Source organism: Hoplias malabaricus, chromosome 3, assembly GCF_029633855.1.
Source record: "Hoplias malabaricus isolate fHopMal1 chromosome 3, fHopMal1.hap1, whole genome shotgun sequence".
Lineage (NCBI taxonomy): Eukaryota > Metazoa > Chordata > Actinopteri > Characiformes > Erythrinidae > Hoplias > Hoplias malabaricus.
The window spans coordinates 6916301-6933045 of NC_089802.1; the positions used below are offsets into that span (position 1 = coordinate 6916301).

General features: G+C 43.4%; 1 protein-coding gene across 2 annotated transcripts in view; it reads left to right on the forward strand.

The window, feature by feature from the left end:
• mpp7a (MAGUK p55 scaffold protein 7a) overlaps positions 1–16745 on the forward strand; it is a 120416-nt gene that overhangs the window by 70023 nt on the left and 33648 nt on the right. For both annotated transcript variants that reach the window (XM_066665372.1, XM_066665371.1), the window contains 5 exons: positions 7378–7459; positions 9905–9990; positions 10086–10160; positions 13729–13925; positions 14538–14599. In XM_066665372.1, coding sequence (XP_066521469.1) covers positions 7378–7459; positions 9905–9990; positions 10086–10160; positions 13729–13925; positions 14538–14599 — 502 coding nt within the window. The remainder of the gene's footprint in view (positions 1–7377; positions 7460–9904; positions 9991–10085; positions 10161–13728; positions 13926–14537; positions 14600–16745) is intronic.

Sequence of the window (16745 nt, forward strand, 5' to 3'; positions counted from 1 at the left end):
TACTAATACATTCACACAATTAATGCATGGTCAATTATCAGATGAATATGTCTGTAATTACTGCTGCAACACTGCTACTGCTTATTCTTTGGGTGATACCTCTAAGCCGTAGAATGTTAACTATAAAGATGTGTTTTCATGTCAGCAACTAACATCTACAGCTTGTGCTACACACACACTGCAGTAAGGCCATGGCCGAAGTTACATCTACTAGCTCTATTTGGATTATGGTTGAAGGGCAATCCCTGTTATTATTGTCTTCCTCGGAATAGGCTGAAGGAAATACTGAACATACCGGCTGTGAGGTTATCAGTGGGCATCGCAAATAAATGGTTGAAGCCTTGTCATGTGCCTCTCAGGGCTTTCCTAACACTCTGTTCCTTCCCCTGCCTTACTTGACCTGGCTACTCACGTTTCTGCGCTTCCGTGTTCTCCTGTATAACGTTCCAGGCAAATTAGGAGACGCGTGAGGGGAACACGCTACACTACAGTCTTTGTGTGGTGAAGCCTCTGCTCGTCTCGTGAAGGCATTTCCTGCTGTAGTTACAGAAATAGGAACTGACATCTGAAAGTGCCGTTTTCTTGGTGGGAAAATTACAATGAAAACAGAGTTAACAAACACTTATAACACTGCAGCTGAGTTTGAGTGTGAAACCACTCGTAATTTAAGCCTACGCACGCCAAGCAAGCGCAAGGACTAAAGCAATAACACTATAGACATGCACAGATTCACATGTTACAGTGCAGTTTGAGGCTGAAGACTCTCTCTCACACTCGAGCACGGTCTCTCTCACGTACCTGTCTGTGGATCTGAGGGGTATGTTTTCACAGTGAGTGCATAATGACGACGTCTGGCCTCGTAGGCCGTACTGCAGGAGACGTGAAGGATGAAATTGAGCGTTTCATCCCGGGTCTGCACTTCCCTTTCCCCCCATCGTTCCCATTTACTTCCACTCATTCCCGTTTGTTCCGATCCGTTTCACGGTCTTTCCAAGTCTCAGCCCTTCAGGAATTCCTCAGCCATTATTCATGTAATGAGATGCAATTTTCCTTTTTTAACATAATACCTGTTAATGATGGAGCCTTCAGACAAGAAACAGTCTGTGTGTTGGTATTATCAGTTATTATAAGCCGTGATTTAATGTTACAAATGGGCCGACCGTCTTGGAGCGGGTCGTTGAGAGGTCATTGTGAAGCGCTTGATGTATGAGGTTAAGGCTCATCTACGTTGTGTGGCCAAAAGTTTGAGGACACCTGCTTTTTTTCAGTGTTTCTTTAGAAATGAGAGATGTTACATGGCGGTTGTACCCCTGAGAGATTGATGACACGTTCCAGAAGTCAAGTACTGATATTGGGTGTTTGTTTTTGTTAAAATCATTTAGAGTTTCATTATATTCACCATAAAATTAGTCATTTGAATAAATCATGTAAAGCATATCCAGAAGAACAGCTGTGATGAGGTCACTGCTCCTAGTGTTTGTAGAGATTTGTTCACTAGTGTGTGCTTGTGTGGGTCAAAGGCAATTTGCCTGAGGGGATCAATAAAGGTGTTGTTTCTTCTTCATACACACCCCATCTCTGTCTTCCTCTATGATGTGTGTGTGTGTGGACAGCAGGACTGACTGATAGAGCTGCATGCTCTCCTCTGTCTCTCAGAGCTCTATACAGATTAAGCGGTCCTCTTTTGGCCGTCCTTACAATAACAGTCATAAGCGTTTGTGTCGGGGTGTGCACATATGGACCTGATCTCCACAGCAACTGGCCACTGAGGATTGTCTTACTGATGAGTAATTTGGGCTGCCATGGCCTCTGATTCTACCTCATTTTCCCCCTCTCTCTCTCTCTCTCTCTAGCTCCCTATTCTTTACTGTGCGTTCTCTTCTTCTGTCAATCTTTCTTTCATTTTTGACCTTTCACTCACTCATTCATTCATTCTCTCTATGTTCTTTCTCTGTCTATCTGTCTGTCTGTCTCTATTTATCTATCTCTATCTATTTCTCTCTCTCTCTTTCTCTATATATTTATCTCTCTTTCAATCTTTCTCTCTCTCTCTTTAAATCTCTCTCTCTCTCTTTAAATCTCTCTCTCTCTCTCTATCTCTCTATCTCTCTCTCTCTCTCTCTCTCTCTCTAGGTGTGTGTGTATATGTAACTTTTTTCTTTAGTAATATCTTGCCAGTTCAAAGTTCTTCTTTGTGACCCACAGCAGGTAGTTGTTTCTCACAGTGGAAACATGGACAGAATCTCCTGAGCTTAATTTCCTCATCAAAGATCAAAACTTAGATATTTTTAATCTAGCGGCTGGTTATTAGGAGTCTGGTTTTCTCTGTATCTTCACACCGTTGGTTTTAACTCCAGTTTTTGGTAAACTCATCAGAGAAAGTGTGTATGAGAGAGAAATTGTGTGGATGGAGGTTGGTGTATGAGCACATAAGATTGAGCTTTTGATGGTTAAATGGTTTGGTTAGTTAGCGCAGCGTAGTGTAGCGTAGCCCCCTCATCAGTGCCTGTGATTGGAGCCCATCCATCATGTCTGGGGCAGAACAGAGCAGGCGGGTAAACCCTCTACTACACACTCCCCCCAACACACAAGCACACACACACACACACACACACACACACACACACACAGACATACACACTGCTCTGCATGATGTCACTCACTCTGCCCTGCTCAGTGGAACAGTTAGCACAACTTGGCCTTGGGCAATTTCAACACGCTTTTACACTGGGCAGCATGAACCTGTAGTTTATAAAGCACACTCACTACTCAGACTTTAGAGTGTATGACTTCACATCCAGCTGCTGATACTGTCTGCTGTGTTCTGTGATGTTTTTGTTTTCTGTAACGCTGCTAAATGTGGGCCAGGCCGGCTATGGAAGGATCTATTAATTATTTGATACTTTACTGTGAGTCATCATCAGTGGTGGATAGTAACAGAATTGTTGTGTGAATTTGAGACTATACGTAATCACTTTCAGTTCTTTGAACAGTTATGAATTAACTAAATGATTCGTACCGTTGAGTATTTGGCTGTATTTGAGTCATCAGTAACTACTATTCGTTCATAAACATGGTTTACGGATCTGTAGCTGTCACAAATCACCCACAGAGGGTGAGAGTCAGTTGGAGATTTATTAAACACAACGTGTGAAGCGAGGTCAAAACCCAAAACAGTACAGAGAGGTAAACGAGTCCAAAGACACAAACAACCGTAGCATGTTTAAGAAACAGTTTAGCAAGATTTTTGTTCAATCTGCAGAGAACTTTTACTGCACCTGAGTCAAAGTTTCTTATTCTATTCCTAATGGATCTGCATAATGTCTTCTTACTATTAACATTCGCATAAATACCAAATTATTTATTTACAGTTACACATATGTTGTGCCTTTCTGGACACCCAAGGACACTTTACAGTCAACACTGTAGAGAACGCCATTCCAATCAACACTCAATCAACAGACACTGGCGAGAAGCAGCGGCCCAACGTGCACAGTGTACTCTGAACCTGACTGGCGACCTGAAGGACTGCATCAGGCACTAGGGGTTCACCCAGAATAGAGGGCCAGTCCATATCTGGGCATATACACATACAGACACTCATTCACCCACACTGACAGTTTTTACAGTAACCAGTCTGTCTAAGCTCCGTGTTCTTGGACTGTTGGAGGAAACTGGCGACCCCGGAGGAGACCCACACAGATATGGCGTGAACATGGAAACTCCACCCAGATGGGACTTGAACCCAAGATCTCAGGGCTGACTGGCAAACATGCTAAACACCAAGCCACTGTGCCACCAGAATTAATATAATTTTCAGTTAAAGGCTAAGCACCAGCTCTATGAAAGTGTCAAACAAATAAATAGAGTGGAATTTGAGTTCCAAACTTGTGTTTATTGATAGTCAGAAAACATGTTATTTCTTACTAATTCAAGGAATAAGGTTTAAAAGACTGTTGCCCCCCCCCCCCCCCCAACGATGTTGGGAAACTCTAATAGGCGTCTTGCCTGTGACGTAGATGGTGGACAACACTCTAGAAGCTGCACTTAATTTAATGCAAAATGAAGAAAAGGTGTGTTGTTTTTGGCTGCAATCATTCAATGTACAGTGGGACATCTGTGAACAAATGGCCCAAAGATCCCAAAATAATCCAGAAAACGGACTAAATTTGTCAACTTTAAACGGGCACTTTGCAAAGGACCATCCGCTCACTCCGTTAAGAGCCTCTGTAACATGGAGGTAAACAGGGTAAGGACACTCACTTCGCCTGTTTTAGTTGGTGTTAGTTAACGTTAGCTTGACTCGCTAAACTCGGTGGCTCAGATTATACTCGGCTACGTAGCTGCATTACGGAGGTTTATAGTGTCGGATGAATTCGAGTTCGACTTCGGTCACATTTACAAGAATAACGGTACCTCTACATTTGAGTTTAGCTTATTGCTAGGCTATTGTCATGAATAATGTTGGTTATTTAGCTAGATACTGTCATAACAGTCAGTCATAACGGTGTTTTACCGCGGCGTTGTTCAGCTGTTGTCCACCAGTGACGTCACGGTTGCGTTCAAGAATTTCCGTAGCGAGCTCGGATTTTTCCGTCAATTTAATAAAATTGTCAGTTTTAAAGCAAATTCAGCTGCTATTTTCATTTTAATTCATACTTATATATGTCAGTGACTACAATAATGTGAAATATTCATGGAGGTCCATTAAGTGGTGCTTAGCCTTTTAAAAATGTGCTCTAATATATTTATTTAGGTGTTTGTTTGTTTTTTAAGAAAAATAATAATATTAAAAATTAATTTGTTTTTATTTTGTACATTTGCTAATATTATGTGAAACATGTCCAACCCCATAATGTATTTGTGGGTGAAGTATGGTTAGAGAAGGACAGCTATCGTACTTTCTTCTTTCCTGGAGATGATATAACCCTTCAAAAAAAAAGCACTGCTTATTTTTATCCCACTTTTCTTTTTTCATCCGTCTTGCAAAGTTTCCTTACTTTGTCATAAATTCTTAAACATTGCCCCACACTCACTCCCATTCATCAGAAGTGGACAGCTAGGCCTCTGTAACACTAATGACATTAGCAGGTGCCGGTGTTGGTGTTTGAGGGACAGTTTTACCGAGGCTTATTTGTCCTACTTTCTCAGCGTGTCTGATGGGTTTGTTTGAGTTGAAGTTTGAGAGAGGGTGTGTTAAACACTGTTTATTTGACTCTTTGCCCTTGTGTTTGTGTGTTAGTGTAGCGGAATTATGGAGGCCATTAGAGGCTTTGGCTCAGTGGAGCTGAAGGGCAAAGTGAGGACACGGAAGGCTAGGAGGCTCTCTCTTATTGAACGGTTCTGTGCAGCAGCTCGCTGTGTAACGTTTAAAAGAGGAGTTGGATTGTGGACATAACAATATGGAGGTTTCAAGTTATGATTCCACCGCTACATATGGAAGTTACCATATGCCTTGTGGTATGTTAAAGACAGACATGGTAATACAGTGTGATACAGTTTTGGCCTTCACTACCAAAATCTGATCAAAATTCTTGACAAAGATTCACAAGAAAGTTGTTTGGAGCACTGTGTAAACAGTGCTGTGATTGTTTAGAGGATCACCCTTGTGGCAAAATAACATCTGTCTTTATCTCTGGCTGCTTTTGTTTTTCCTCTTTCTTTTCTTTTCCTTTTCTTTTTCCTTCGATCACTACTTTACTTATTTAGTTTTTTCAGATTCTCTCTCTCTCTCTCTCTCTCTCTCTCTCTCTCTCAGTAGGGCTGCTTTTCTTCATTTTCTCTGTGGTGATGACCTCATTGATGCTGTCTGACAGTCTGTCACCTCTTGAGTCTTCCGGCCAGTCATCCGACGAGCTCAGCCCTCGGGTCACAAAATTGCTCCATTTATTTGATTAGGAAGAAATATTCAAAGACTTTGGTTGTGTGCAGCGTCAAGGGGCTGCACTTTCGATCAGAGCGGCAGCGTTTATCTCCTCAACGAAAGACCTTGAGGAAATGCACTTATCCCCATAATAATGACATTACAAAATCATTACAGGTTACCAGTTCACCAAAACAGTGATGTCAGCTGCCTAATGGCTATTGAGTCGAGGTAGTACAGAAAGCAGGATGTCTGTGTGCACTTTCACGCACCAGATGGGGAAAGCAATAGAGGGATCGATTTTTCAGACAGGTTCTCTGCCCGACTCTCTCTCTGCAAGAAAATTAATTTCATCCTCTCTTTGGCCGACTCCCTCTGACAGCATCATGCAGTTTCCTGGTCAGTGGTATGTTTTGTTGATGATCTTCTTAGTGAACTTACTGCAGTTCTGTGTAAATGATTGATCCCATTTCTCTATTGTGTGATACACACGGTGAAATGGAGAAAACGCCTAAAATTCACAGCACATTTCTCACTTGGACAAATGTACTGGCCTGTTTTCCCCTTCATTATGTGGTGACCCAGCACAAACGCATCATAAATTTAAGCCACTTGTATATAGTTTATCTTTCCATCTGTCAGTTGTTCTTCTAGTTATTTTAATTCACTGTGTGTCCTTGTGTATTCCTGTGTATTGTGCAGATGTTCCACACTCTTGTAAATCGTGGCTTTTGTGTTGTGATATGCTCTGTTTTCCTTTTTTATTTTGGTTCAATATATATATATATATTATACTGGGGAATGACCTTAAAAACACTTGACTCAACAGAAGAGTAGCTAGAAAATATTCATTCATTCATTATCTGTAAGTGCTTATCCAGTTCAGGGTCGCGGTGGGTCCAGAGCCTACCTGGAATCATTGGGCGCAAGGCGGGAATACACCCTGAAGGGGGCGCCAGTCCTTCACAGGGCAACACAGACACACACACACACACACACTCACACCTACGGACACTTTTGAGTCACCAATCCACCCACCAACGTGTGTTTTTCCACTGTGGGTGGAAACCCACGCTGACACAGGGAGAACACACCACACTCCTCACAGACAATCGAACCCACAACCTCCAGGCCCCTGCTGCGCCACCGTGCCGCCCTAGCTAGAAATATAATGAATATAATGACTAAAATAAACAAGTCCTTTTTGTTTTTCTTAAAACTTTTTAAGGCCTCATGCCCGTGTTTCTGGTTTTGCAGAACAGCTGAAGCCAAGGAGAGGGGTGAAACAAAACTGGCATATGTTTGGCATTTAGTTGGCTGCCATTTCATAATATCTGTCTACATATTGTGCGCACTGTATACCATGCTGTGAAACCTTTTCATTCAATGTTGCCTTGTGCTTCTGAACTCTGTACACATTCTATGCACATTTTTGTCAACAACTAATAATGACCGTTCTTATTAGAAGCATTTATGAGTGACTGAACTGTGTGTGTGTTTGTGTGTTGTAACAGGGGGCCACTATTAAAAGGGACGAACGCAACGGATCCATAATCATAGCTCGTATTATGAGAGGAGGAGCAGCTGATCGAAGTGGTGAGCTCTGAACAATGACTGCTCTTCTGTTTCTGTTAAAGGGGGAATCCACACTCTGATTTCTTGTAAAGTGGTTGTGATGGGAACCAAGGGTCATGATGTCTACAACGTGGTTTTATTTTCTCTACAAGATAACCAATGAAACCTAAACACCTTCTGAGATGTTGTATGGAGTACTAATAATATTAGAATATATGTGGTTATCTTTTCACACTTTTTCATTCATTCATTCATTATCTGTAACCGCTTATCCAAGTCAGGGTCGCGGTGGGTCCAGAGCCTACCTGGAATCATTGGGCGCAAGGTGGGAATACACCCTGGATGGGGCGCCAGTCCTTCACAGGGCAACACATACACACATCCACTCACACCTATGGACACCTTTGAGTCGCCAATCCACCTACCAACGTGTGTTTTTGGACTGTGGGAGGAAACCAGAGCACCCGGAGGAAACCCATGCGGACACAGGGAGAACACACCACACTCCTCACAGACAGTCACCCGGAGGAAACCCACGCAGACACAGGGAGAACACACCACACTCCTCACAGACAGTCACCCGGAGCGGGAATCGAACCCACAACCTCCAATCACAACCTCTGTGAACAGCTCTGACTCAACACGTTTCCCTAAAATAGGGCATACTCTGAAACATGTTGTTTCGATACTGATCAATTTTTTATGCCATGATTTTGAAAAATTAATGGATTTTCCTTGTAATCTTCAGTGTTAGTGAAGTAAGTTTCTCGTCTTTCTTCTTGTGTTTGCTGCTGATTAACATTTCTACTTAAATGTCTTTCTTTATTACACTTTAGTTCATGAATTCCATATCTTTATAATGCAAACACTAATTTAAGTCACCAAAAGGCAAGGCAAAGATGATTTTAGTTCAAACGTGTTTAGTTTTTCTCTTTGTCTTTAAGTGCAGTGCTTTAGACGTCCGTGGTTAAGGTGCATCACATTTAAAGTAGTTTAACTTTGTCATTCCTGAAAGTTAAAGAGCACTAAACGCCTAAATACAGAGTATATTTACTTTAAGATGTAAAGGTCAGTCTTTAAGAAATGAAGACAAATTGCTAGGAACCTTGGAAGTGTGTGTGTCTGCTGTGGCCAAGCCATAGCTCTCATGAGGACCGAACAAGGTCAGGCAAGCCAAACAGTGACCTCAGAACCAAGGAGCAAGTTTTGTAGAGTTTGCAGAACCAGCAGTTAATTGCCCTTGAAATACAAGGCTAGCAAAGTGCTACTAGAAATGTGGCTGTTCAGACGAGTCTAAGAAGCAGGCCTCACTGGAAGAATCACTGGACGTATATCAACAAAGGAGCCATTGCTAAGACTTTAGAGATTGAGCTTTCTTACATTTACTTAGAGCGTTACACGGTCAGGCACCCGTTTATATAGACGATCTACTTCATCCACATGTATCGGCGCGTTCTCTTGGGTCAAGTGACGTGAATCTGCTCTCTGCTCATGTTCCCAACTGAAGACCTGTGGGTATCGAGCATTTGAGGGTGTTGCTGCCAAACGTTAAGAATTGCTGATTCGGTGGAGTCTTGTATTTTACGGTCTTACAATGTGTGTTATGTTTAGTTGTTGTTTGTTCATTTTCGATTTTGTAGGATGACGTAGTTTGTAAAGGACTTTGTGACCGTTGTCTGTGATTTAGTGCTGTTTAAATACATTTTACTTACTTACTTTCCACAGTTAAGCTATGAGAGGCCATGTATGCTGCATTTTAGCAAAAGCATCTTGAAGGCAAAGGCTAGACCAGTTTAATTCTATGGGAGACGTGAGAAAATGTTCAAATTCTAAAGCTAGCAGCCGGTTCACTGCTCAGTAACTCTTAAAACCTGATTATTACACTTTCCTCGACACAACGTCTCAATAAGAAACACAGCAACACATCAGATAACTGCAACAACATGTTAGTACTTTCTAGTCAACAATGGGAAGGCATCTGTCATGTTGTGATATCTCTCTCAGCTCCCTCCACCGAGTACACAGTCCAATATGGACTCTTGTACGTCCGCTCGTTCTCCTCCTTACTCCCTCGAACCTTATCCGTACCAGGAACACAGAGCTAGATTCTTCATGTAGCAAGCTAAACCCCTGTGAGCTGTGTGTCATAAAGAGTTACGCAGTACTCAGAGTTCTCTGCCCCGTGATCCTCAAATTGTATAGTCTAGTTTTTAGAGGGGCATCCCCGCAGAGCAGTGAGAAAGGCACCCTTCCTATTACAGGGCGGAGGAACATCACAATTCTTTTGAACCTGTAATTTTAAGGTAAAAATACTACATAGTGTTCCTTTAAATGGACGTCAGGAGAAAAAAATATGTAGGATACTAGCCCTGTACCGTAAACACAAGCTATGCTTTTGGTTTTGCACATAGTAATGGCACTTACTAATGATATGTGCTCTCCTTGCTGTTCTCCTCTCCTCGACAGGTCTCATCCACGTGGGTGATGAGTTGAAAGAGGTCAACGGCATCCCTGTGGATGACAAGAAACCTGAGGACATCATTCGCATTCTGGTTTGTGTGTTTCAGTGTGAAGAGATGTGAAACTGTTATTTCACCAGTTTGTTTGAGGAAACTAAAGCCTGTGTTCTGTGTGTTTTTGTGCGCAGGCCCAGTCTCAGGGTGCCATCACATTTAAAGTGGTGCCTGGCATTCAGGACGAGGGCACAGCCAAGGAGCCGAAGGTACACACCAACACAAGCATGGACACTGTGTGGTGCAACCAAAAGCTTAAAATGAACACTAAGGTCATCACACCTGTAGTTCATTTGCTCTGGTCTGAGTCAGTTAAGTAGTTCATGAACTTGTAAGCGTTTTTCCCTTTGGTTTGGTTTGGTTTCACGCACAGAAAAATGCATCACCGCAGATCACGTGAGAACGTCCTCACCGCCGATGGTCAGATCTGACTGAAGCGGGAACAAGAAAGTAAAGCCCTGTACAGGAAGGAAGCCCTGTGTTCTGTTCTATTATTCAGTTTGATTATTGGCTCAACTTTAGCTTGAGCTTCTTTTCTGACACAGAACACAGAGGTGAGAGTTGTAGTCATGGCTTATATACACAGGGGTTGGACAATGAAACTGAAACACCTGGTTTTAGACCACAATTATTTATTAGTATGGTGTAGGGCCTCCTTTTGCGGCCGATACAGCGTCAGTTCGTCTTGGGAATGACATATACAAGTCCTGCACAGTGGTCAGAGGGATTTGAAGCCATTCTTCTTGCAGGATAGTGGCCAGGTCTCTACGTGATGCTGGTGGAGGAAAACGTTTCCTGACTCGCTCCTCCAAAACACCCCAAAGTGGCTCAATAATATTTAGATCTGGTGACTGTGCAGGCCATGGGAGATGTTCAACTTCACTTTCATGTTCATCAAACCAATCTTTCACCAGTCTTGCTGTGTGTATTGGTGCACTGTCGTCCTGATACACGGCACCGCCTTCAGGACACAATGTTTGAACCATTGGATTACTACTGGTGCAATGTGAAATTAATGAAGATTGTCCACCAGGCTGCTCCAATTTAGCCAGGAAACCTCCCACACTACAATGACAGGTGTTTCAGTTTCATTGTCCAACCCCTGTATTTTCCTGATTGGTTTTGCTCCTGTCTGTGTTTTTTTTCCCCTTCCCCCCTCCCTTCTGTAGAGGTTTATTGGAAGATAAAGTACGTGGGGGATTTCTGTTTTGTTTTGTGGTTTTTGTCCAGTCCAACGTTACAAATGATCTCTATTTGTAACAAAATATTGGTCAGTGGACATGACTTCTGTCAGTATCTATATCACTCTCAGAAAAGCATGTTATGACATGGTTTACCACACTAAGTGTACAATGTCATCGCAATGCCACCCCCTACTTTTGGGCTCCAACGTGTGTCTGTTTATATTTGAGAGTGCGAAAGACAGAAGGGTGATATTTGATCTATTTTGGGTTTCATTTAAGCCATGGTTTTGTGAACTGCTTTCTTTTAGCGGATGTCAGTGGATCAGTGGAAGCTCGGTTGACCTATTCTGAACTCCACTATCCCTGCCCAGCTTGTAAACTGCTTGTGTGTAAATCATTCAAACATCTGTGTGAGTGTGTGTTACAGACATGGGGGAAAAACTGCTACATGAATTTTGTGGGTCAATGATTGTATTCTTTTCCCTGTTATAATGGTTGGATAGATTCCATTGCTGTATAGTGTGTGTGGGTGAGTGTGTGTGTCCGTGCGTGCATATGCGTGAGTGCACACACACGCTCCTTCAGTGAATATAGTTTAGTGTTTTCCGTGTCTATAATGAAAGTGGTGAAATGCTGCTAATTGGCTGCACATGTGTGAGAGGGATAAAGAATGATGTACTGAGAGAAGAGAGAGAGAGAGAGGGAGAGTAGGAGTGTTCCCTCAGGATGTTTCAGTGTGTGTTTGTAGGGAAATATCTGATCCAAACAGAACATTCTCCGCTGTAAAATAATTTCTCTACATGGCACCAATGCCGAACTAAATCAACACAAGCCACTGGGTTATGAGCTTCTGCTCTTTCTACTCCGTCTCTCTCCTTCTCCTTCTCTGTCTCACTCACTGTCTCAGATGTTTTATTATGTAGTAGCAAGAATGTTAATAAATGTTTTAGACTTATTCATATAAATACTATGAAGCCAACAGATGAACAAAGTTTGCAGGTTTTTTTTTTTTTTTGTATTCTACTTGGTGTCTATCTCTGCTTCTTGTGCCGTAACAACAGGGTGTCAGACACGGACAGGAAGGCAACATTTTTTCTACATTTTAAAAGCTTTGTTCTCTGATGGGACTTGCATTACTGCGGTGTGAGCAGGTTCTTTCATCCCTTGAGCACCAGGATTTGTGACAGCTTCCTCTCTCCACCTCCAGCCTGTGTTCACTAATTCTACATATTGAGAGTTTGTCTTTGATATAGTTATATGGTGCTGAGATATTGTACCGATTTGGTGGTTCATTTAGTTTGCTACAGAGTGTTTGTCTATTGGTTTGTTGCTGTTGGATAAGGAGGCTGAGGGGGTGTGGCTCTGAGGACAGGTGATAGGCCGTAAGAGCTCGGTATAGTTCAGTGAGTTTGGTTCAGCCTGATTCAGTGGGCGCCAGTATTATTGTTTTTTTCTGAATGTCAGGTTCTGAATTAGCAGGTTAAGTTCCTCTGACCTTTTCAGGCTGAGGCCAAGGCTGCCCTGAATGGGCTGATTTCAGTGCCTTGGTTCATGGAGCTTGTGCTGTGCTGTAGAGTTCTTATTTTATGTACATTGGAGTCTGTTCCCCCGAGGTTTGGACAAGTTGTGGAAAATCATTCATTCATTATCTGTAAGCGCTTATCCAGTTCAGGGTCGCGGTGGGGCCAGAGCCTACCTGGAGTCATTAGGCACAAGGCGGGAATACACCTTGGAGGGGGCGCCACACACATTCACTCACACACTCACACCTTTTTGAGACGCCAATCCACCTACCAACGTGTGTTATTGGACCGTGGGAGGAAACCGGAGCACCTGGAGGAAACCCACGCAGACAGAGGGAGAACACACCACACTCCTCACAGACAGTCACCCGGAGGAAACCCACGCAGACACTGGGAGAACACACCTCACAGACAGTCACCCGGAGGAAACCCACGCAGACAGAGGGAGAACACACCACACTCCTCACAGACAGTCACCCGGAGGAAACCCACGCAGACACTGGGAGAACACACCTCACAGACAGTCACCCGGAGGAAACCCACGCAGACACTGGGAGAACACACCACACTCCTCACAGACAGTCACCCGGAGGAAACCCACTCAGACTACCTGCTGCTCCACCATGCCGCTGTGGAAAATCAGTACTCTGGATTTGCTGATTTTAAGTGTTGTGTTAACTCTGTGTCGTGGCTCTACTGTTGCTATACTGACAGACTCTGCTATAGACCCTACCCTCTTCTGTGCTAAACATCTTTCTCTTTCTCTCGCCTCCATTACTTTCTCTTGCTCTTTCTGTCACTATTCTTCTCTCTGTTTCTCTTACACTGTTTTTCTCCCTCGTTTCCACTCACTCTGTTTGTATCTGACACACAAACTTCCTGTACTTCCATCTATTTCTGCTTCTCTCACTCTATTTTAGTCACACTTCATAGATACCTGTTTCTTTCTCACTCCTCTCTCTGTTTTCTCATTTTTCCTCCTTCTTACTTTCCATTATTGCTTTGTTTTACATCATTATGAACTGACAGAGCACAGCTGTGTTATATCCCACCCCTCTCTCGCTGTGTAGGTGTACCTGAGGGCTCTGTTTGACTATAACCCTGAGGAGGATAAAGCCACCCCCTGTAGAGAGGCAGGCTTGGCCTTCAAGAGAGGTGATGTGCTGCAGGTGGTGTGTCAGGATGATGCCACATGGTGGCAGGCCAAACATGAAGGAACTGGCAACCCCCGCGCCGGCCTCATCCCGTCCAAACAGTTCCAGGAGAGGTGAGTTTCTACGTTGCCACTTTCCACATTGAAGACTGACCAATGCTCGCTCTCTCCGTCTTATGTCTGTTGCTCTGTACTCCCTCTCTCTCTCTCTCCCTTTCACTCTCTGTGTGTATGAGGGCCTGGTCACTATGCCAAAATACTTTGGATTTCCGTGGCTGTCTAGCTCAGGATGAATAATGACAGAAAATGATAGCACTGGTTCGCATCCACTTTGGACTCTCGGTGCATGGAAAATCGCACATCAGTGACGCTCCCCACAAAGTGGGCTCTGACGTGTGTGTGTGTGTGTGTGCGCGTTTGTTGTGTTGATGGCTTCTGGAAGTTGGGCAGTTACTTGGCACTGTTCTTAAGAGAAAAAAAAACATGAGAGGGGGGAAAAATTTTAAATATTTCAAATACAGTAGCAAAAAGCAGTGTTTTTTTTTTTTTTCATGCTTCATTTTTTAACTCTCTTTTTCTGGTGGATATTTCAGCAGGTCCCTCTGCATAGCTGAGGGTGTTTAGTAATCCCAGTGCAGTCGTGAATACTGATGGCTTTATTGGAAATCTCACTCTCCCTCTTTCTCTTTCTCTCTCACTCTCTACCTTTCTGTCTGCTGCTATCAGGAGGCTTGCAGTCCAGCGACCCAAGGCCAACACTCTGCCTCAGAAAATCTCTAGAAAACCATGTAAGTGTCTAACATTTTAACACCTTCACTCAGTCAGACAAGAGCTGACTTAATCAGGTGTGTGTGTGTGTGTGTGTGTGTGTGTGTGTGTGTGTGTGTGTGTGTGTGTGTGTGTGTGGTGGTCTGTGTTCTAAATATAGACACATCCTCAGTGTGCACTAAATACTTTTCAGTGAAATAAAAATCTTGGTAACGGTGTCCTCACCATATCACCACACTTATACACACATGGAAACATATGAAAAGAAGAGGATTTAGAGAAAGCAATTTGGAGAGAAAATGAGCTCCAAAGGGGGCCTATCATCTTCTGATTGGTACCATACACACGCGCCTTTATACACACATGTGGATCTGTAATTGTGCTACTCTCTGCCCTTTGTTGCATTCTGTCTGTGTTTCCCTGAACATTTTGTGAGCTGGCGACCACATGGCTCTGCTTACTGTTCGCCACAAGTCCACTGATTTAAATCGCTGATTTAATTATTACCACAAAATGGCCATTAATTACAAAGTATACATTTTATGGGAGATAAAATTTTTTCATAAAGAAGGTTAGAGTCCATAGTTTTCAGAAAGGGTGATTAAATATTCCTATATTTTTGAATACGTTTTATTTTAAACTCCTAACAACTGTGTAAGACATGCAAAACTCTCATCATTAACATGCTTTTATCTATCATTAAAGAAAGGTTTTAAATCACAGTTAAACTGCTTGTGATATCAGCACAATAGACCTGCTGCCCCAGAGCCCAGACCTCAGTATCACTGATAGCACTCATCCACCATTGTAGAACCCGTTCATGATTTTGGATGCGTTTGGCACATTTTCCCCAGCGTAAATTGGCTTGCAAACCAGATAATTTGTTCCCAGCTGGAACCAAGGAACAGTAGGTTCTTCAACATGAGTCATGACAGTGACCGTGGGCCTGTCGAGCTAAAGAAGCTCCAGAAAGAACAGAGTCTCAAAGTGTTATCATGCAGCAGAGCTGAATGGGTTTGTTTACATCATACTTAAGTAAAAGGAAATTAAAGAGAAATGTGCTCCATTTGGGTGACTCGGTGACGTTTACACACTTATCATATCTCACTCTGATCTGAACCTGCTGTAAACAGTGTATTAACCATGGGTGTTTTCTGATTCTGTCCGTTTATTTTTGGCTCTGGTACTGATTTCAGGCACAGCGATGCTGGACTCAACCAACCCGGAAATGCTTGGTTTTTGATTAATATCTTAGTTAGACAGCTGTTAGTGTCGTAGTCACACAGCTCCAGGGACCTGGAGGTTGTTGGTTCGAGTCCCGCTCCGGGTGACTATCTGTGAGGAGTGTGGTGTGTTCTCCCCATGTCCGCGTGGGTTTCCTCCAGGTGACTGTCTGTAAGGAGTGTGGTGTGTTCTCCCTGTGTCTGCGTGGGTTTCCTCCGGGTGACTGTCTGTGAGGAGTGTGGTGTGTTCTCCCCGTGTCTGCGTGGGTTTCCTCCGGGTGACTGTCTGTGAGGAGTGTGGTGTGTTCTCCCTGTGTCCGCGTGGGTTTCCTCTGGGTGCTCCGGTTTCCTCCCACAGTCCAAAAACACACGTTGGTAGGTGGATTGGCGACTCAAGTGTCCATAGGTGTAAGTGAATGTGTGTGTGTGTCTGTGTTGCCATGTGAAGGACTGGCGCCCCCTCCAGGGTGTATTCCCGCCTTGCACCCAATGATTCCAGGTAGGCTCTGGACCCACCGCGACCCTGAACTGGATAAGCGCTTACAGATAATGAATGAATGAAATAAATTAGGGATGGTGCTATGTCCATAACCCCCCCCACCCCCCACTAAACACACACAGAGAACACAATCCTCTATATGGTTGTGTCATCATTCTTAGTCAGTCACAGACTGTCTTTCCCTCTGCATGTTTGGCTCATCATCACTGTTGAAAACTGTAGTCCCTAGGAAGCAGACTTAATGCTATAATCCACCTCCATACACTCAATTTGGCCTTTGCCCCACACCTCCACCTTTTTTTTTTTTTTTAGTTTTTATGCCTTTTCATCACAGGCTCCAAACAAAGGCCATGAGGAAAAGCTGACGTGTGTGTGATTGTGGTGTTAGTATTGATGAGTTTTCCAGGACCACCCCGAGGTGCGATTGAGAACACAGCCTCAGTC